Raw genomic sequence first — 22,563 nt, 5'->3', positions numbered from 1 at the left:
TCATTATTTTGCTATTGTGAGCCTTGGTCATAATGTAAGGTATCCACAGCAGCAGTTCCTGCAGTGCAAAGATAAAATTGTTGTTATCTGTCTTTGTTGTTCTGGCTCGGGAGCTGTATTTCAGGATGGAAAATTATTGTACAGTGAGTTATAGCTGTGCTTATTCAGATACATTTGATACAGTGTTAGTAATTGTTAAGTAAATGAGAGAAATGTTAATTATTAGTTTATTAATATTTTTAACTTATTAATGCTATGTCTTTCTATTTATTTTTTATTTTATTTTACATATTAATGGTATGTTTTGTATTTTATGAAGCAAAGTTGACAAAGCTGTAATTTTTTAACTTTTAGGTGTTCTTGGAAAACGTGCTGGCACTTTGGAGCTAAAAAAGGACATGAGGAGTAAAAGGACCCAGGATCTCACTGGTCAGAATGAAACAGATGTTGAAAGATTTTTCAAATCTGTTGTTAGTAGTGCTCTGTGACTATGGTGAGTATCTGGCAAGGGAAAACTGTGATGTGCATTCACAAGGTGGTTTTGAATGATGATGTTTCCAGGTGATCTGTGGAAATGAAATGCTACAGAAGCCACCACTGACAGGCACAGAATTTAGTCTAGATCTTACCCAATAGTTAGGTGGAAAATGCAACTTGCATAAACTGCCCCTTTAGATCAGTGTCAGGACCCTTTCCTGGTGTAAATTTGCTCAGAGAGATGAACGAGATAAATTAACAAATTTCCATGAGCATCCATGACTGGCTGTGCTAGAAGCAGTAACTGGAACTCTGCTCTCTTGTAAGATTTATATTTCATAATATTTAATGAACATCATGGAAGATAGGCTTGGTTTAGGTATCCATAGTAGGATGGGTGGAAATGTGCGCAGAACTACCTGCGTCTCTCCATTGCTGGGAAAGGAACCTGGGTGGTTGGCTCATATAAGCATCTACAGTGCAGCCAACATCCTATGGCTGAGTGAGCCCCCATCTGATGGATCTAAGCTGCCACCTTGAGAACTTTTGAGTACAACAGGGGTGTTCTTTCTTCTGATTGTATAAGAAGCCAAAGGATGATGTTCATACTCATTCAATCTTAGTCACATAAAATTAGGCAGGGAGTCGGAGACAATCAGTCTTGCTCACGTAGTCCATGCACAAATCCATAAATATTGAAAGCAGTTCTTACACATCTGCAACTGGGGTGTGTAGAATGAAAAAGCACCTCCTTTTCACCATCATCTGCCAAGGAGGGAAGTTAGGCATCCTGAGTTCAAGTCAGAAAACCTGCAAGATGTCTGCAAGCTGAGGGGCGTCATATGTATGGTGACTTATCCTTTCCAAGAATGTACTAAGAAGGAAGTAGGTTTGCAAATTACTTTCTTATTGCAGAATGAATTAGAAATTATGAAAATGAGACTCTTAATTCTTAAGCAATTCATATATTTCAAAAAATTTCATTCCTAGTTTAAAAGCCAGTTTTGTTTTGACAGCTGCAGTACATTGTCAAACCATGCTGAAGGATTAAGCTGTGCACTGCAGAAATAAGTACAACGTGGAAAACATGGGAAAAGAAGTGGTTAATCCCCATTTATGGAATGAGCTGTAGCAGGTAGTTCTTGCATCAAATAGCTGAAGATCTCTTACAAAAGAGAGAAATGGACAAAAACTTATGCAGTTTGCTGTCCTTGTATAAGTGAGAAAAATCTGATTTTAAGCAATGACTGGATAGTAAGTGTGCTGCTCATTCCTCTGTGCATCCTCCATCTCTGCTGCAGAGCAAGGGGTCCCTAAAAGATGTAGAGAACCTAGAATTGCTATCTTTTAGATGAACTTGGTTCTAGTAGAAGTAAAAACTCTTGTCTATGGCTTTTAGTACCATTTCTTCTTTTAATAAGACAGATAACCAGCCCAGATAGAAACACTGCACAGAGTGGGTAACACAGTGAAGGTAAGTATTAAATTCACTGAAGCCAAGATGTGAGATGAATGACTGAAATATCCACAGGTTCTTGGTGAGCCAGTCCTGTAGACGTTCACAACTGGTTGACTCAGAGGTAAAAGCTATTATTCATGAACTTTATAGAGCGTGGCACAGCAAGTAATTACAAGGTGTAGTTAATGAGCTAAATCTCTGCTGCAAACTTTAGGTGCATCAACTTTCACCTTATTTCCAATTAAAGGGCAGCCTATAATTCAGAAAATTGCTTTCAAACAGTTCTGCATATACAAATCTTTGAATATTACTATGTACATTGATTTTAGATAAGTATTTCACTTATATAGTTCTCTGTTTCAGGCAAGACTATTTTTTAAGTGATCCAGTATGCTCTGGAAAATTACTGAAGTGCTATAAAAAGCCCTAACATCCAGCTAAACTGTATTCTCATTTCTTATCTGTTTCACTGATGTTTTTGTTCTACTTAGCTCTGTGTTACTGGTGGCTGACAAGCCATCAGCACAACCCAAGCTGGCTTAAAAACACTTAAAAAAAAAACTATCTGAATAGCACCCTCAAGTAATTCTTGCTCTTCAGTGAAAACAAAGACTTTTCTTTTAATATTTTAAAGTGTGAATTCTTACAAAGACTCTTCTGGCAGGTTATTGATACCACAGCCAGACTTCTTTTTTTGGAAGACCATTGTAATGACAACAGAAATGATACGAATGCATTGAAAGATGCCCCTGACTGGCTGTCCAAATTATTGGGACCAAGCTTTGGGCCATGGCAGAGTTATGGGCATATAGTAGGCTGGAGGGCAGATTTAGGAGCTTGCAGTGGAAGCTGGCTCCTTCTGATTGGTGTCTTCCAGAGCATTGTGAAAAACTGCTGTATGGGCTGTCCAAAAGTGCAAAGTTCTTATTTACCAAACTGGGGTGCACCAGCCAGAGCTCCGCAGTGCCGTAACAGCACGCCCCAGTAATGCTCACTTTTCTCACTTTCTGAGTGATCTGCACTTAGGGCTGATGGACTGCTCCACAGTCCTGCCCTCCCTCCTGTCCTTCCTCCCAACATACAGTGGTGTTACTCCTCATCCCAGCTAATCTAAATAAAAACAGTGCAAGAGGGTCAAGACAGTTGTAAAGAGAGTAAGGACAATAAAGAAGTTGGTACAAACATCAGTACTTTTCATTGCTATCGCTTGAATGTTTTTGTTGTAAGTTTAAAGCTTAAAATTGGAATTTTTCATGCTGGGTTTTTGCCATGGTCTGATTTCCTTTTCCTTTAATGTTTCAGCTACATTGAATCTAGCTGATTCCCATGTAGAAAAATGCATCATTTTGCCCACTATCAAAGAAACAAAACCCTGGCAAGTCACAGCCATTTCACTGGAAAACTAACACAGCTCTGGGGAACTTCATCTTTGTTAGAGTGCTCATAGTGGCCTGAGACATGCTTTCTGTTGTCCTTATAAAGAGTTGCCTAGATCTGGTCCAGATCTAAATCCTTACAGATGAGTTAGTGATGAGACTCTCTAAAGGGTCAAGTGTACCTCAACTCCCATTGGCTCCCCTTGCCAGCCCTGTACGACACTCTGCATGCTCCAGCCCAGGGCAAGAATTCCCCAACATTATTGGATGCAAGAGTTGATTGTCTTGTGCTCCCTCATGGAATGCTAGCACTGAGCAAGGAAGGTGGGAATGTGCTGGAGTTAGTCACAGGCCCAAGAAACAGCAAAAGATAAAAGAGCTGTAAGGTAAAGAGATAAGGGCAGGAGTTTGAAGAACTGTGGTAACAATAATGGATTTAGGCCAAGAGATACTGAAAGCAGATGATGGTAGAAACAGGACTGTAAAATATGGGCAGGCACACGTGACAGAGCCAAAACATGAAGAGCAAGGAGAATGTGTTGCTGGGCAGTTCAGAGAGATGTTTTTCACAGGTGTTTAGGGTCAGTCTCTTACTCTCTGGATGTCCAAGTTGAGATCAGGTTTGCTGTGATGCCATGTGCCCGCCACAGACACAATGAAGAGGATGTCTGAAGGACCATTGTATTTAAAATCAGGTCCTGGCTTTCACGTGGCACCATAATTAGTTGATACTTGGTCTTTTTTACCTTTGTGCCTGTGCCTTGGTTCTTAACACACTAAACAAGAATAGTGACCTCGTATTTTTCAGGGATTTTAGAAGGACAAAGTCATTAATATTTCTAATGCACTAATACAGGAGAGCACAATAGAAGAGTCCATGGGGGAAATGAATAATTCTGTGTTATCAGGATGGATTTTGGATGGTCTGCAGTCAATAATACATAGGACCACCAACAGAAGAATGAGAACAAAAGAACATTCTGGTAATGAGCACCATCCATCTGCCAAATGAAGCAGTGTCTTGTGGAAATGCAAATGAAAGGCTTGAGTTACAGTACATACATGTAAGAGTATATGTACAATTTATGTGTGTAAGGCTGTGTGTGCCACCTTTACTTGGACTTTATGTATGTGGTTGGAGCTGGTTATTTTAAGGACACGTTATAGCTGGTGGCAAGTAATAGGCTCTTTTTCTAGTGCACACTGCACTCCACCCAGATGTAAATGTCTATACCCAGTCAGATGAATTTCTTCCTGAAAATCTTTCCTGCTGAGAAGAAAGTGAATCCGAGGTGACTAACTCAAATTGAAGCTTAGAGTAGTAGGCGTCTAATATTATGTGAGATGAGTCCTGCTACTCCTGACTGCTGAGTGCTTCCCTTGGCAGTTGCAGTGTTTTTCCAGCAAAGCTTTCTTTGAGGTAATCTTAAGACATGTGTAACAGATTTAACAAGTCAAAGTATTGTTAGTTGATACTACTTATGAAAGGATTGCTTTAACTGAAGTTTTACACTTCCATGGCACCTTCCATCTAAGACTCAGAAGCCTTTCCCCAGACAATTAATTAAATAAAGATGTCTCACAGCACATTCTGTATCTGGAATAGATATATGCAGTTCCAATTTTTTCAGATAACCTTTCTGTGTCTGAAATCCTTACGGTTCAAGCAACACAGAGAAGGTAGCTGAGCTCAGAACGGAAATGTGATCTTCCCAATTTATTGCTTTAGATATCATCACTAGTTACAGCATGTCTCAGGATAATTTGGCAACTTGCACAAACATGGTCATGCAAGAAGGGAATTTGAAAAGGCTGCGCCATTTATAATGAAATGATGTCATTTAGACATGTTGCACCACATCTGAGACAAGAAAAGTGCTGCAGTCACCATCACTGTTATTTTCAGCCCTTTCACTCAAGTGTCTGCGATGCAAATGAACAAAATGAAAGATTCATAAGACAGAGCAAGAGAAAAGGCTTCAAAAAGCATCATGCAGACTTCCTATTCTATTTAACTTGGGGGACATTTTTCATCTGTCTGTATAAGAAACCACTGTCCTTTTTTTCCTAAATTACGGCTGAAGCTGAAAAACAGCTGGCCTCTGTGGAGTTTAAAAATCTGTAAATGAAAGAAGTTGAAAAGTTTGAGAATCTATTCTGATAAATTAAGTTTTCTGCTAATCTTTTGAGTGGTTTGTGGTTTGCTTTAAAATACTGTTTTTTACCTTCCTGAATGTGTTACTACAGTGGACTTTGAGCTGCTCCAAATGACATCCCTGCACAGAACAGAGCTGTTGAGCTCTAACTTCCATTGCTAGGACCTTTTCTTTTTTTTTTTTTTTTTTTTTTTTTTGTGTGTGTGATCTGGTTCACTTGAAAAGGATTGAGAACCCCTTTTAATATCCATTTTTAAAATATTTGTTTTCTTCCATAGGAGTGATTACTTGTCTGTTTCTTAATACCGTTGTGGAACTTTCCCTTTCAGTTCTTGGCGAAGTGGAGTATCTCCTGTTGGAGCACCCGGATCATGTAGCCTTCAGCAACGACACAGTGTCTGTGGAGTATCAGTACTACAGTGGTGGTAATGTGACAGCAGAGCATGTGTCCATCCTTTTACTGGATGCCAGCACCAGTGAGATAATTGGAAGAAAACAGCTTCCAGCAAATCAGTCCCAGGGGACGGTGGTATTTGAGTGTTTCCATTTCAAGAGTGCTGGTGATTTCTTGTTCAGAATGGTCTCTCCCAGTGCCAACAGCAGTGCTACCCAGTGGAGCAGAAGCAGCATGTCCAGCCTCCATGTGGAATGGCCTGTATTTCACATTGATCTGAACAGGAGTTCAGAGGTGCTTGGGAGCTCCCTTCAGGTTGGACTTTTTACAAATGAGCAGTTGTGTGCCATGAACAAGACTGTGATTTCACTGGATGTGATATTCACCAGCACCCTTTATGAATTCAGAAGAGTAAGCTCTGATGAGACTCTGGGCATTAGAACTAGCAAAGGAATTCCCCTGTCTAGGTCCCAGTGGGTAGAGTTTGATTGCCCACCTGTTGCTGAAGAAATATACATCACTGTGTTACTGAAATCGTTAGAAACACATTCCATCATTGCCTCCATAGGACCTGTAGATCTCCTCCACAAATTTGGATACAGACTGGTTGTGGCAGCAGAAGACACATGCAAAACTTTGGTTCAAGTCTTTGTAATCTCTCCACCGTGCACTTCTATCAGTGGAAAAATTGTTGTTTATAAAGAGGCTCTCAAGCACTCGGGTCAAAGAACAACTTGGCTGTATGAAAACATCCTTCACCCAGGAGACAACAGGACAGAATTCAACTGCTCTTTGTTTGATGTGGGGAAGAACAAATACTGCTTTGACCTCCTCAATTTCTCAAACCGAAGCTATTTTCCAGCAAGAGTTAAGGAGTGTATGCTGATTCAAAGGAATATGGGTTTGTACTGATGTTTTTCCTCTTTTAGCCCAAATCAGCACTCTTCTCAGGCAGTGTGGGTAATGATTTTGGGTTTGTTGCACTAGATAAAATAGTTGTAATGTCATACGCAGGTGGGACCAAGATAGACTGTTACGTAGAGGAATACACAAGGACGTTTGATAACAAGTGCCACTGTGCTAGCTTAAGGCTGCACTAAGTTAACGTTGGTACCACCTAAAACCACTTAGGGCATTCTGAATGATGTACCTATCTAGTTGGGCTGAAAATGAAACTTGTCCTTCTCAGTGAGGTGAGAAGCTACTGCAGTAGATCTGGCCCACTGGAGACTCTAAAGGTAGGATTAGTCTTACCTGCATCTAAGTGTCTAAAAGCCAGGGCTCAACATTAAGTAGTTGTATAGCTTTTTGGTTTAGAGGCATCCTGCAAGGGTGATTCACGGGTGTTGAACATACAGAGGCTGAATCCTTACACGGGTGTCTTCCTCTACCCATTTGATGTAGAGGTTTAGAGCCCTACCTGTTAGATGCACAAACTCTGGTGAGATGAGTCAGGATTTGGCTACAGTGAAAGGCACAGCTGTGTGACTTGGATAGCTGGTGGGTTTTCTAAGCAGCATTTCAAGAGATGTGTCTGCTGCTTAGAACAGACTGGGGTGCATTTTCTGACCCATGAGGCTTTCTGGCAGATCATGGGCCATATTCATATAACCAAACCTTTCCTTATAGGAAAAATTAGAATAGTGCAGTCTGCCAACTGGGAACAGTTGGTGGTCCATATAACGCTTTGGACCATGATCAGGCGCGGTCTGAGAGAGTGCTGGTTGGCAGAAGCCGGAACCATGTATATGTTATGCAGCTGTAGCATTAGAAGTGGCAGTCCCTGTTTTGAGAGTCTACAAACCATGGTTGCATGGCAGAGGAAGCAGATGAGCCAAATACCCTTCTCATCACTCATTTGTGGAAGGCGGCCACAGAGAGGGATGGGCTGTATGTGCTTGAGGGAATTGGGACTGGGTTGGGTTAGGTTGCTTTGCCTAAACCCTGGAAGGTAAATGTTCTCGTTTGAAGCAGGCTTGTGTCTATAGGTAATGAATTAGTCCTTTCCAACGGCACACTTCAAAGAGTTTGGATTGAAAGGTTTAAGATACACATCATTTTCCTCACCTTGATTGCCCTAAAAATAAAGTGCAAGAACTCTAGCCAAAAAATGGCTGTTGTGCTTCATGGACAGGTGTCTGGGAGGGATCATGAGGAGACCAGGAGTGTACAACATGCTCCAGAGCACACAGTCCCAGACACAGCCTACCATAATGAGGTTTCTAGCATCATGTAGTCTTACTTTGTGCTATTTCGCAAATTCTAAAACTGTTAGCTATTTAATTAACTCTCTGTACTGAAAATGACCTCTATTTCCAGCGCATGCCAAACCCAGTGTGTAGTTCTCTTCATCTTAACTTCCCGTCTGCGTTCTCTATTGGCACTCCCTGTCTTCCTTTGGCATAAAAAAGTCTATCTAAAAATGAAAGCATATTATTTTCTTAATGGAGGTAATTCTCAAGGAAAAAGGAAGAGAGAATTCTAGTTTGTCATCTGTACCTGGGTGGTATGTTACACTGATACGATCTAGATAATTACTCAGACAGATAAATCACTAGCATATGATATACATATGATTCTGTGCCCAGTATTTAACTGTTTTAATTGATGAGATCTATATTAAGCAAGGGTTCCCTGCAGTCTGTTTCCCTGGGCTCCTCAGTAGCCCCATCCTTAGCAGCTCATTCGAAAGAATCAGGCTGTGCCTCTTGAAGAGCAGAGTTAGGTCAATAGCTGCCAAGTTAAGAGTATCACATCTACAAATCTGATGAAAGCAAAGCCACACCATGTAGTCGTAAATAAAATGTCAACCTGAAATTAATTAGACTGCAGCACGTCTGACTTTGTGCCTGTATCTGTGAGACTTCAAAGCCTGCAGGCAGCGTTTGAAAGGAGCAGGGTGTTCTGGGAGGGGCGCATCAGCCTGAAGCCACGACAGACAGAGCGAACCCGCACTGCCTGTGATGGCCATCAGCCTCCTGACTCCTTTGGAAGGAGCTCCCCTGAGCCACCCCACCCTGCTGCAGGGCACTGTGAGGTGCCCTGTTACAGTAGACCCCAGATAGATGGTTGTGTACAACATGAGACTGCTGCAGAACAGGTACTTCTCCTCAAGTCTCCTAATTTCTGCTTCAGGACTTCCTGAAGTTTAAGGCAAGGAGAAGTGATAAATCTCTAGTCTGGGCTCCTGTGCAGTGTAGACCATCATTTTTCATTCAGTTACCATGGTGTTGAGCCCCACTGCTAGTCTTTGCATCTGACTGCCCCTTACTCTCCAGAGAGTTATCCAGTCTTCTGCTGAAAGACACCACAAAACAGACTCATCTGGTAATTTCTCTCAATACTATGCTCTGATTTATTTATTCTTTTGAAAAGGGAGACTTTGTGTGCTTCATAGCTAAAGCTAATCTAGCTTCATCCTCTGGTGACTGAATTTTACTCTGCTGCTTTCTGATAGCTCTTTCCTATCTACTGTCTTTGCCTCACAAAGACATTTGCACATGCAGGTCATCTCACTTCTACCAGAATTTCTCAGTGTTCTTTTTAACAAACTGAAAAGATCGAGTCTTTAATTGGAACTAATTTTCTTCAGGATTTGATTAATTTACTAATTCTATTTGGGTGCCTTTCTGTTATTTTAAACACTGATGTTTATTTGACAGCCAGGGTAACAGCTTTGTGTGCTGCATTCATTCATCCTTCTCACTGATGCTGCGTGATCAGTAGCACTCTCCCTACCCTTACCTCTGCTTTCATTCCACTGATTGCATTATGCAGTTTTCCTTAGCTTTTGCCCTATAAACTCCTCTTGAGCTATTTCAATATGGAGTCTACCATCCTGCAGGTGCAATTTTCTTTCCTTCTTCCTACATTTTTCACTTCTCTGGTTTAGGATCTATTTTCCTTTAATTATCTTAACTTAGTAATCACCCTATGTTGCTCCATACAACTGCACTATCTGCTTATGTCATTACAGGAGTGACATATTTTCTCAATAATGGTTTATATTTGTTTTCATGTCAACTAGGGAAGCACTGAGCCTTATACTAATCCCTTTGGAATCTCTCCAAATGCATTCTCACTCAGTGATGGTTTTCTGTTGACAGTTGCATATCCAATCTGTCACTCAGCCAGTTCTTACTTCATTTAGCATATGCTCTATTGTTATGAAGCAGAGATATTGTTTTGTAAAAGATCAAAGTTCCTAAATCATTAAAATGATTTAGGAATCATTTCATCCAAACCACAGATGATGTGGTTTGATTTTGCCACATCTATTTTCCATAAATCAGACATGACTTATATTTCTGATGCTTTGTTGATCCTGCTCTTTACTCTTCATTCAGGCCAAATTTAGTACATACTTTTAGGAAAAAAAAATTCCTTAGGAACAGGAATCTGACTTGTGCTTGGTGTAGAAAGGAGAACGCTCCCAGTGGCCCTGTGTGGGCCAGGTCAGCAGCTCTTTGAGCCCACGCCATCAGCTCCAGAATAAGTGTCACAAAAAACTTATCTATCCAAGACTGTGAATATCTCTGTTAAAGGTGGGGAAGACGTCTATTAATTGTGAGACAGCACTTGTGCAGTTTTCTGTAGATCCTACCTGGAGAATCTGTGAAAAAATTTAACAGGGAGATGTGAGTCACTTCATTCATTTTGGTGGTCTCTTCACTGTTTCACAGAGGAACATGCAGCTCATTTTTTCCCCAGAGTTTGACTGGATTGTTGGGATGTCTGAGGTAGGAAACTGTTAGATAATCTTATCCAGCAGCAGATGCATTGCAGGCTCATTTTTTTTATGCTTAATTCTGTGCTTTGCTCATCTGGGATTTAAATGTCCCCAGCAGTGAGACTTCTGCTCTCCTTGGAAGTTTGTCCCATGTTCTAGCCTGTATCCTGCTTGAAACATTCAGGACAAGACTGATAATATTAATCAGTAATGTTAAAGCATAGAAAAAGGCACTTTTTTTTTTTTTTTTTTTTTTTTTTTTTTTTTTTTTTTTTTTTTTTTTTTTTTTTTTTTTTTTCTGGCGGTAATTAACTTTCTCTTCCAGTTCTTAGTTACACTCCTGGGAGACCAATTTCAACTTTAATGTGACTTATAGTGAAGTCACCTGCAGTTGCCTACAGCACAACTGAATTTTGTTCATCTGACTTTTGCTAGCTGTCAAAAAAAGCTATATGGATATTGGCAGGGCATAAGAAATACAGCTGTTGCCTGAAAAGGGAAAGAGGAAGGTATGGGAAGACCTTCTGAAGAGAAAAATGGTCAGTAAGGGGGGAGAGGAGTAAATGGAGCATCTAGAGGTCAGGCAAGTATGTACAATTTTTGTCACATTTTTGCTTCCTGAATAGGACTCTGGGAATCAGATCTGCCTGTTGGTAGGGAAGTCTGGGAACTAATTAGCTCTGTTGCCTGAATCTGCATCTGGATTGGGTGTTTATTTAGAAACCGGCATATGCATGGGATCTGGCTATGCCAGGGCTGGTTTGTACCCCATCCACTTTTCCTTTGTCAGTAAATGCTTCATCTCCACACATAAGAAATAAATCAGGTTTTACAGACTCAGCTTCTAGAAAAGAATTATTTTTAGGCTGTGCCTCCTCATTTCTTAACAATGCCTTTTGTGGGGAAAAGACTCTAATTTTCCCAGAGTCTAGGATTTCTTTCTTCAAAGAGATCCTTGTCCTTTCATTGTCCAAATTAGTAACCTGTTGGAACATGCCACCATTTCAGTGCACCCAGGCTTCATTTCCATGGAAGGGTGAGAGGTTGCTTTCCAAGGTCTTTTCTAAACACCAATACAATGTGTTTAAATACATTCTCAGGACCTAAAAACTGATCTCAGTTTCCAAAAATATCCTGCAATCCCTAGGCTAGCATAGATATTTACATGAACCTGTCAGTAGTTAATGATTTTGTCCCACACCACTGGCCTGGTTGAAGTATTTAGGACTGTTGTGTGTCAGGCTGGGAGGATGATGCTGAGTGTCCCTTGCTGTCTGTGCTGATGGACAGCACTGCATGCACAAAATCTTGTGAACATGGAAATCTGAGGGGAGAAATTTATGCAGAGCAATAATTAACACAGTTAATTGCATTTATCTTTCTTGTCGGCAGATCTGCCAACTGTCAGCTATTTCAAAATAACTCATCAGTTAGATGTCTTCACGTTGATAATTGATTCCTCAATTGTGTGTGAAGAAACCTCACGCTTATTAGAGCTAGTTTGCAGTGCATACCTTCTGGTTTTTCCCCTGGCACTTTCAATCTGTTTGTCTTAAGTGAAGGTTAATCATTTTATTTCCTTGGGGGAGAATAAACTGTGCTTCATTTTCTTTTGCATTCTGGTAATTGCATGGGATTGCAGAGCAAGATGCAGGAATTTAAATCTCCCATCTTTCATGGGAGCTGGAACATTTTTTGCTCTCTTGCTGTTTGAAGCACATTTCTTAGCCCCAAAGCTATGGATGCCAAGTGTTTTTGCTAAGGAACTCTATATCTTTATCCAAAGTCCAAGTCAGTGAAAAGTGTCCTGGAGCAATGGGCACATCTTAGGTTTGACGTCAGTGTTGGAAAATTACTCGTCCTAAATGTTCTAGTATGTTGAAACCCACAGGCATCAATGTGGAGACTGTTGAGCACCCTCCACTATCACCAGGGTTAGCAGTGGAGGCAACCAGAACCTTTCTGAGTCTGGCTCTGCATCTGACTTTAATTAACAGAAGTTTAAACAAGCAAGAAATGTGGAGAGAGGGAAACAAGTTAGCTCACGCACTGGAAATATGACAGGAACTCACCAAGCTGCTCACACAAAGAGTCCCTGGGTCTACAAGGAGGCAGGTCCTTCAACTAGTCCCTTGGCCAGTGGTGAGGGACACTGCTAAAGTCCTTCATGAACCTGATATGAAGAAAACTGTTGTGAGATCATATGATATATATGATACTATGACACCATGAAGTCTTTCTCAGAAAGCATCAATGAGCCTTTGACTATTGATTATGAACATTTTTTCTTCCTGCCCTCAGTAATAGCTTTGCTCGCTAACTGATGTGGTTTTGCAAATTGTCCATGGTCTGTACCTTTGTGGGACTCTTTGTCCCCACAAACTTCCTCAGTTACCTGCTTCTTGGCATCCTCTGATTCTCTTTTCCCTTGACACAATACTCTTGCTCCATTTTGCCCTCCACCGGGAACTGACATGGCTGCAAACTGCAGGAGGAGTCTGAAAGCTCAGCCAGCGTTTGGGCTCATCACCAGCTCCAGAGACAGAGAGGTGAAAGCAGAGAGCTCCATGAAGAGCACGAAGTGAAATACAACCTTGGATCCTGGATGCTGCAGTATTGGGATGGAGTTGGTGACAAACAGCTGGGGTGGTCACTTGATGTTCTGTGGGCTTGGAACTGCAGCAGCACCAGGGTGTCTTGCCTCTTGGGGAGGGTTTTCTCACTTGAGATTTAGATTTTTTAAACTCTTTGGTTTTCTAAAAGCTTCGAGTCACGTTGGTATAAAAAAGTGGAGTTTTTAAGGTTTGTTTTTAGGTTTTTTATGATGTTTATTATTTGCTATTTCAAAATTTTTTTCGCTCCCAGCCGATATTTGGACAGCAGTTGGGACATGAGACGACTGCCCACTGATGGGATGTTCCCATACATTTATATAGATAATTACGTGTTGGTTGTTTATTATTTTGTACTAATATTTAGTGCCTACACTAAAAGTGTTATTTTTACTTTGACTTAATTTACTTTAACTACTTTGTGCCATCATTACCCCAAAAGATGGAAGGACAAGGAAGAAGGAAAACTACATGAGGTACTACTCAAATTCTGCCATCTTGTTTTTATTTACTTTTAATCTATAAACTTTAAAATTACTATATTTTGTATTTTCTATTGTGCGAAACTACTGTTTTTACATTTTGGTAGTTTGCAATTTTTTTTTTTTTTTTTTTTTTTTTTTTTTTTTTTATTGGAAGCCTCTCCCATGGACTAAAATCAAACCTGGTGTTTTTTTGGGCTCTGTGCCAAGGTTTCTGAGCTCCTTGGACTGGCTCCACACCCCCCTGTTCAGGGCTCAGATTTTTTTCTTTGGGTCCCAGGTCATCCAAGGGGATGCCATGCCCATCTCTCCTCTGTGTTAGGCCAGGCAGATGTCCTGGGGCATGCAGACACACAAATGTGTGTGAGTGTGTGCCCACACACACTGAGCCATGGCTGGCAGCACAAGTGTAAGCTCAAACTCGGGCCCCATTCTGCAGTGCAGATGAGGACCTGCAACCAGAGGGCAGCCCCACTGGTCCTCTTAGGGTGCTCACATTAATGCTGACATGCTCACAAAACTGTGTAGGACAGGGTGCAAAGCAGTTACAATTTCATGTTTATTGAAACACAGCTGCATTTATTCTTTTTAGAGACATTTAAAATAATAACATCCTAGGAACAATACAGCAACCAATAAAACATGAAATCATAAAGCTATTTTCAGTCATGCAACGTTCTCTAGTGCATTGACACCATAACTTGGTTAAGGGCTTGGGGCATGCTAGCAGCAGTAAAAAAATTAAAAATCATGGCTTGTGTTGGCAGTAGCAACACCATAAATTATCTAAAAGAGCAAACTTTAACCTGGTCTACTTTTTTAAAAAAATATTTAGGTATTTTTCTACTTGATCTGTGAGCAGTGAAATGGAGTTAAGTAGTCTATTCTTCTTTCTGTCAAAGTCAACTAACCCATAGGAGCATCCCCAGGGGTTTTGTCTTTTAAGATTGCACCTGAACTCATGCATAAGTTTGGAATTTAAAGTTGTGGCCCTGCCTCAGTGTCACAGCTGTCAGACAGGAGCAGGAATGGTCTCGTCTTTCTCTCTCTGGGTTCTCACAGCAGTTCTCACTGCTGTAAAGCTCGAATGTAGAGATCACAGGATGAGGATGTTGTCTAGGAAAAAGAGGGATTTTATTACACATTAAAAAATTATAATGTAGTGTTAGAACCTGAGTCTGCCTCAACTTAAAATAAATAAATGAACATGCAAAATTTCATTGTGGGTTAATTGTCTAACCATAAGCAATAAAACAATAGAGACCTGTAAGCTGTCAGATGAATGATTCAATAACATATTTGTGTGCTGAGAAGAAAATAAAGAGTAAACCAATGTTGCAATTTCATTAGGCCTCGTAGGCTTATCATCCTGTCACATTCATCTATATCAGCAGTAACTGTACTTCAGTCAATCAAGTTATCCTGCTGTAAATGCACTGTTTGTCAGGCAGGAATTGGATGAATATATAAATTACCACTCCACTTCAAAGATCTGTGGGTTCATTTCCTTTTGCTGTTGTTCCAGGCAGAACCTGGAACTGGCCACTGTGTTGCAGGCTGACAGTGGGGTGAAAAAAGGAAAACGAGTGAAAGCTTTGGCTCATCCCTGGATGCTGCTTGCTTTTTTGGTCTTGCTGTTTGCACTGTTGGGTTATTTATTGCCGTTTTTCTCAAAAAGAAGACAAACGGCTGTGCCTTTAAAGGTAAAGAGGCAGACACGTTCCTCATTGCTGTGAGCTTGTGTATTTGTAGAAACGTGGAGCCGGTGGCAGCCCTGGAGCCCGTGCAGTGTCACCTGTGGGGATGGCATCCGGGAGCGCTTCCGAGAGTGCCTCACCTCCTCGCCGGCCAAACCCGGCTGCGCTGGATCACCGAGGGAGACTTCCCTGTGCTCGCTGGAGGAGTGCACGGGTATGTAGCTCTGCTGTCCTCTTCCCTGGATTGTGTGACCGTCCTGTGTCAAAATGGAAAGTGTAAAATGGAAACATCCCGTCTCTCTTTCAGTCATACTGATTTGGGAGGCTGTCACATTCCTGTGGCTGATGGAGTAGGGCAGGAGCTTCTGAGCATTTGATTGTGGGACACTGGAGATAGGGCTCCAAGGCATAATATTTGTGAATGCTGTGGGTGCAATAGAAGGAACTTAAAATGTTCAGGATGTTCAGGGAGTGGAGAAGTCTTGAAAGAAAGCTCTTGGGGCTCTCAGAACATGTTCAGTAATGAAAGCCAAAGGCATCAGTGGAAACCTATTAAACAGGAAAGTCAGTTAAAAAAGGGTATTGGTTCCAGCTGGCACCTGTGGTGTGCCAGGTCTCCCTCTGCTCCAGCCTGCCACTGCTGCTGGCCTGTGACAGGGCAGGCTGGCTGTTACTGATAGCTAAGGCCTTATAAAGCTTTTTAAACCCTTACCTGTTGGTAACAACTGGCCACTGCTGGCAGGTGAAAAGTGGGTGCAGATACAAGAGACCTAAGCCTTATATAAGATGATAGGTGGATTACAGCAGCCACATGGCCCCCAGTGAGGCTGGATGAGGCTGTGCCAGCACCATAGTTGGGTGCTGACAGCCCCTGTTGAGGGGCATGAGAAGTGCCCTCTTTTAGCAGGGTGCTGGTGGTCAGTCTGTGCAAAACTTTTGCTTCTTGCAAGCTCCCTGCTGAAAAGGAGTGTGCTGATGACAAAGGACCACAGAGACCAGGAAGCTGATCTACAAGCTCCAGTGCCTTTGTGTCCCACAGGTGCCACAGGTGGATTAGGGAAGGAGAGATGCCCAGGAACTGTGCAGTCTCTTAGACTATAGACTAATTCAGACTATAATTTAACAGATATTTTAAGCCATTACAAAGTGACCAATGCCTTATTCCTTGCTTTGGCTGCTTGCAGGCACTTCTTTCTGCTTGCAAAAGTGCAGTGTGTACAGTACTGGAATGGAGGCAGCTAAAGAATGGACAGTTTGGGGATGTGGGGAGTTGTTTAGCACATGGCCACTGTGGTGCTTGTGCCACTGAAAAGGACAGCAGGGGGAGAGAATGCAGCTGGAGCAGGAAGAGGGGAGGACTGTGTTTTTAATGGAAGTGTTGACTTGAACCAGCGTCAAGGTGTCAGAGGATGAAGGCCCCAGAAGTGTATAGGCAGGACTGAAATGTGTTGTGGAACACTGCAGGAAATGGGTTGTATTTAACAATAGTTTGGGTGAATGGAAACTACTAACTGTATTCCACCAAGCCAGGTAATGCATGTTGCCAGTGTTCATGAAGCACTGGGAATGTTTTAACAGGTCTAATGTTTTTAATGACTTGAAAGTACTGGCCATGGGGGTCTGCTTATTTAGTAAAGCAGTGAGTGAAAGCAGAGAGGAACAACTCAGATGCTTTGGGCCCCCAGCTTAAACCAGCCCTGCTCTAGTTGTCTTCTCTATGCCAGACTCTCTGAGGCCGCTATGGGCAGTAATGCTGCCACCAAAATGCAGTGGAGTTGATTCCAAAGCTGCTGTTTAGCTGTGCTATCCCATGCCTCCTGTCTATCTGCTGGAGAGGTATGTCTGTAAGTATATAATTTGATTTGTCCCCTTGCCAGCCGGTTTCACTCCCCACCCACCTCGGGAGCTCAGAGAGCAGTCCTGGTGCAGGGAGCTCACTGGACTCAGTGCAGAGCATGTGCTGGAAACACAATTTGTGTGTGGACCTTGCTTTGCATGCGTGGTAGTGACAGGCCTCTGGTGCTTCTCAGAGGGGTCACTCCTCCTGTGCACGTGTGCAGCTGTAAAAGGTGTATGATGGTTTCCAGCTGTCCTGTCCAGCTGTCCAGCATACACTCTGCACATACCTGTGGCAGTCTGGTTGGAATCAGGTCTGGACAATCTCTGGATTCCAGTGAGGTCTCCGTGTTAATAAGGTGGGTTAATACATAGACAGCGCAGAGACAATGGAGGTCTGCATCTGCACCCATTGCTGTGGGATCATCTGGAGGAAATACCTCACTTCTGTCTTGCACATGGTTTCTAATCCTCCTGCTCCCACATGGGCCAGCTTCCTTTACAGAATCACATAGATGATTTCATCCCATTGAATCTCAGTTTTCTCAAGAAGTGATTTGACACTGTGAGTTTAAAGTGTCCATCCACTGCCTGATCTCAAGCTGGGAGTGTCACCCTCACCCTTCCCACTCTGGCTGCCTGCAGCTTGTGGAAGCAGACAGGTTCTGTTTCAAGTGTAACTCTGCAGTCCAGCAGATGGAGCAAATGGCTGAATGAGCAAGGCCAGCACCAGTGCAGGGACCAATGAGGTGCAGGGAGAAGCAAACCATAGGGACCCAGTCCTGTTTGGAATCTCGCAGTTCCTTGCTGTTAGCTGTGTACCCCAAACAATACAGCACAGCGTGCATTACAGATAGAGAATGGAGTATTTGGAAGATACCCATAAGCAAACCTGACTGAGAGAAGGATGAGTGTCCACAGATGAGAAATGAATTAATTGCTCTGTTGCAGTGGTGCTGAACAGAGCAAATGCTGGCCCTGCATGCTTCCCTGAGGTCAACTTATTCACTGTCTACTCAGGTGTCCAGAACAGCAGTGCTCTGGGCTCTGGCATTGGGGCCTTGGACTGAATGCAAGTTTTAGAGGACTTGGGATTGTTAGGTAGCCCTGAAGTAGGGAAGTGGATCTCCTTCTCAGCCCAGCACCCTGCACGTCTGTTCTGTAGCAGCCCGAGACATTCTGGCCTATGTTCATCAGTGCATTTGTGCATCCTGCCCACCTAACAGCTGCACTACCAGCTTGCTGTTGAGTGTGTGTTCTCCTGAATTATGGGAAGTACATGGTGTCCAGTTCTTGTTATTCTGCAGTCACATTTCCTATTCATGGACAGTCTTTGTGGTGCAGGCAGGAGCACCTGCCAAGTCTTACAGCTGACTGTATCAGTCTAATGGAAGGCACTGGGTTCTGGATAAAACTAGAGACTAAGGCTGGGTTGTTCAGTGGTTTTGTTTGAGCTTACAACTTCATGGCCAGCTCTTGCCAACGGCAACTAACCAGCCTTGTCCTCCAACAAAATCTTCATGGCTTTATGGAGTTGATGTCTGACAAGAAGAATTTGGGCAGTGCTAACATTTACTAAAATTGGCTACTGGACCAATTGATCCACTTTCAACCATGCTGTAGTCTGCTCAAGATTGCCCAATTTGTCATTGGTTCAGCCATCTGTAATGTGGTAGAATGGGCAAGTAAGGGGTTTAAACAGGGCTGTGGACAGCTCTGAGATTGTCACATTACAGGTTAGAATCATAGAATATCTCAAATTGGAAGTGGCCCATAAGGATCACTGAGTCCAACTCCCTGCTCCTCCTTACTAAAGCTAAACCATAAGACTGAGAGCATTGTTCAGACAGTCTGAATTCTGGCCATGATGACTTCCCTAGGGTGCCTGTCCCAGTGGCTAATTATCATCTCAGTGAAGAAAGGTTTGCAGAGTATTCTTCCATTTTTGAAGTCCCGTCTCCAGTCCACAATAGAAGGGTGTCAATAGTAGCATGTGGGAGAATGAGCAATGGCACTTTTGGTTGAAAGCTTTCTGTGGCATGGGAAGGTTTTGTCCTCTGAGACTCTGACTGACACCAGACAGTGGGAGAAGCATCCTGAGAGGACAGCTTAGAAAAGTTACATTGCCTCTCCTGATGCTGCCTGTCTCTTCAAAATCATTTCAATTCTCACACCCACTTAAGCTCTCCTTAAAATAGTTTTCAAGTGATACCTGAAGTACTAGCCTGGGTTGAATTATTTTTACCCTCTTCATGTCACTTTTCAACAGAGAATCTAAATGTACTTCATAAAGAAAGGCAAACAGAATTCCTCCTTTTTACAGGTATTTAGGAATATTTTATGGAAATAGCAGAGCAGGAAAAAAATAATCATTACATTTAAAAGGTCTGTGGGAGCCTTGGTTTAAAGTAAGCAAATGTTCATGCCAGTTTGAAGGCATCATGTAGTAAATCATCTCCAGTGAGCAAATTTTAATGGTAGACAACTTCCTGTACTGTATTAATGGCTTACTTTACTTGGTAGTAAGGTATCCATCCTCAAATACCAAATTGGTGCTGCCAGTGCAATCTGCTGACAGGTGTGTGTGCTCTTTCTTACAGCTGTCCAGCCTCCCACCCCACCTTCTGTTCAACCAGGAGAGGACCAGAAAGCAAATAATATAGTTACCATCACAGGTATCTCACTGTGCTTGTTCATCATCTTTGCCACTGTTCTTATCACTCTCTGGAGGAAGCTCTGCAGAGCCCAGAAATGCAGCACCGCTGTCCGACGGAACTCCGTCCATTCCCCCGGCTTCCGGAAGAACTCTGACGAGGAGAACATTTGCCAAGGCAACAAGCAAAGGGACAGCTTTGCTGAAGGGGGGGACGCCCCTGTTACCATTCCCCTAACCTACAGGCGAAGCCTCCAATTTGCCCATGAAGATGATGTCTCTGGAAGTGAAAACTTTCAGCCAAATGCCCAAAAAATAATCCCTCCAATTTTCAGCTACCGCCTGGCACAGCAGCAGCTAAAAGAGATGAAGAAGAAAGGCCTGACAGAGACCACGAAGGTTTACCATGTCTCTCAGAATCCTCTCACGGACACGGTTCTTGGTGCCACCACGATGCTTCCCCTGAGTGGGGAGAACCAAGAGGAGGCAGCGGGAAACAAATTTCGGATCAAATCTCCATTTCTGGACCAGCCAGCCAGTCAGCCCAAGTTCCTTGGAGAAGGCTCTCACCCTAGGTTGGATTTTCCATTCTCACAGGCTAATCCTGCAGTGAGCCCTACCCAAACCTTGGTAAGAAGAGGTAATTTCAAGTACCAGGATAACAGAGTGGACTTGCCTGAGAGGGGCTGTCACAGAAACTCGCAGTTCAGAAGAACAGCCAGTTTCCATGAAACTAAAAAGGCCAGGCCATTTAGAGAGAGAAGCATGTCCACTCTCACACCCCGACAGACTCCTCTCTACAACTCCAGGACCAGGACGTGGGACCAGGGTCTGGAGGACAGGACACGGCCAAAATCAAGAAATGCTAATCCAGCCTGTGAAAAGCTGGATCAGCCCCACAGCACTGTGCTGGGGTGTGAACCACAGGGCCATGGTGCAAAGCCCCACCACAGGGCAGGTCCCCCGGTGAGGAAGATGGACCTGATCACAGACCGCCAGCCTGCTGGTCAGGAGAAGGCAGCTGAGAAGCCTGAGCCCAGCCGAAGTAAGAGGGGCCCTTCACCTAATCCCAAAGGTGTGTGGCGGAAAGAAACAGGCTCAAATGGCAAAGATAATTCCCAGAGAGGCCTAAGTGTCAGCCCTGCCCAGTATCGAAGGGACAAGTGCCAGAGCTTCCCCTTGGACCCTGAGTTTGCCTTTTATGACAATTCTACTTTTGGCTTAACAGAGGCAGAGCAGCAGATGATCGACCTCCCTGGGTATTTTGGCTCAAATGAAGAAGATGAAACAAGTACTCTGAGCATTGAGAAGCTGGTGATCTGAGTGACTCATTGCGGCCCTGCAGGAGTGGCGTGCGTGGGAGAGGATCTGCAGGATCGGCTTCTGGTGGAAGAAAGAGCAGGAATCATGTTACTTCCACACACAGCAGGAGGGAATAATGCCCCAGGTCTGGCTTGTGGGAACATATTCCTTTCTAATTACTGAAAAATGCTTTCATATAATTATTTTTATGTATGTGTGTAAAAGACACACAAAGTACCCTGGGAAAGAACATGTTAGTTAAGGTGTGGCACAGGAATAGCCAATAGATTTTATTGTGTAAAGCAGTCAAGTTTTGTGCATCATACATGATGAGTGCCACTGACATTTCCCACCTTGTGGACTGTGTCCTGGTTGACTGTTAGATACTGACGCATCCACTGTCCAGCACCCTCAACCATCTGCCCTGATTCGTAAATCATTTCCCATAGAAAGCACAAAGCTCAAGCTGTGGGCAGTTTTCATCATTTTTTCTGATAGTCATCAGTGAACTGGGTTGATTCGTCATTGTTGCTCAAATAACACATATGGTGGGGGGTTTTTAGCTGGTTGCATGAAAGTGCAAACAATTGATGGTGAATACTTGAGTGAATTTAAAATCGAGGAGGCATTTTCATCTTTCAAGACTTTGATATTTTCTTACTGTCAATATTTATATCAAGAAAACAATGGACAAATATTTGCAGGAAATTATCACAAAAGGCATGTTACAGGGAAGGCAAAGAAAACAGATGATCAGATTTTAGTCCTCACAGAAATGTTACCGCAGCATGTTACCTGTAAAAAGCAGTGAGAGAACTGTTGAATTATGCATCCTTTTCATAGTCATCCTTTCCTTTATTAGAATTTTAAATGTAAATATGTTGACAATAATACTCCTATGGCAAATTCAAAATAAATTATGAACAAAGCCAGCAAACAACAAGATTATTTGATTAATACCTCTTCTGGGAACAAAAATTAAAATGACTTTACAATATCTGGTTATTCAGAGAATCTTATAGAATCATTTATGTTGGGAAAGACCTCTGAAATCATTAAGTCCAACTATTAACATAACACCGCTATGTTCACCACTAAACCACATTCCTTAACTTCCACATCCACACATCTTTTGAACACTCCTAAGGACAGTGACTCCACCACTTCCATGGGATGCCTGTTCCAAGCCTGACCACTCTTTCAGAAGAATTTTTTCCTTGTATCAAATCCAAATCTCCTCTGGCACAACTTGAGGCCATTTCCTCTGGTCCTGCCTCTTGTTACCTGGGAGAAGGGGCCAACCAACCTCCACCTTGCTACAACCTCCTTTCAGGGAATTGTAGAGAGCAGTAACAGTGAACTACAGAAGCCATGATGGGCTTTTTGTTGT

The 22,563-nt window shown here is 42.7% G+C and overlaps 1 protein-coding gene across 1 annotated transcript; it reads left to right on the top strand.

Moving 5' to 3' along the window:
• The first annotated feature begins 315 nt into the window (after nt 1–315).
• THSD1 (thrombospondin type 1 domain containing 1) lies at nt 316–22,239 on the top strand. The gene is made up of 4 exons (XM_066313222.1): nt 316–493; nt 5,798–6,763; nt 15,438–15,596; nt 19,819–22,239. The coding sequence occupies exons 1-4, from the start codon at nt 436–438 to the stop codon at nt 21,192–21,194; spliced, it is 2,559 nt and encodes an 852-aa protein (XP_066169319.1). The 5' UTR covers nt 316–435; the 3' UTR covers nt 21,195–22,239.
• Nucleotides 22,240–22,563: the final 324 nt, after the last annotated feature.

Source organism: Sylvia atricapilla, chromosome 2, assembly GCF_009819655.1.
Source record: "Sylvia atricapilla isolate bSylAtr1 chromosome 2, bSylAtr1.pri, whole genome shotgun sequence".
NCBI lineage: Eukaryota > Metazoa > Chordata > Aves > Passeriformes > Sylviidae > Sylvia > Sylvia atricapilla.
Note: the sequence above shows the minus strand (reverse complement) of the source record. Positions and strands in the feature narration are given on the sequence as shown.

Bases quoted from the DNA above. Each gene is read 5' to 3' on its own strand.
- THSD1 (XM_066313222.1), top strand. From the start codon at position 436: ATGAAACAGATGTTGAAAGATTTTTCAAATCTGTTGTTAGTAGTGCTC. The intron at 494-5,797 runs GTGAGTATCTGG...TTTCCCTTTCAG, and splicing joins AGTAGTGCTCTGTGACTATG to TTCTTGGCGAAGTGGAGTAT. The intron at 6,764-15,437 runs GTTTGTACTGAT...GTGTATTTGTAG, and splicing joins GCTGATTCAAAGGAATATGG to AAACGTGGAGCCGGTGGCAG.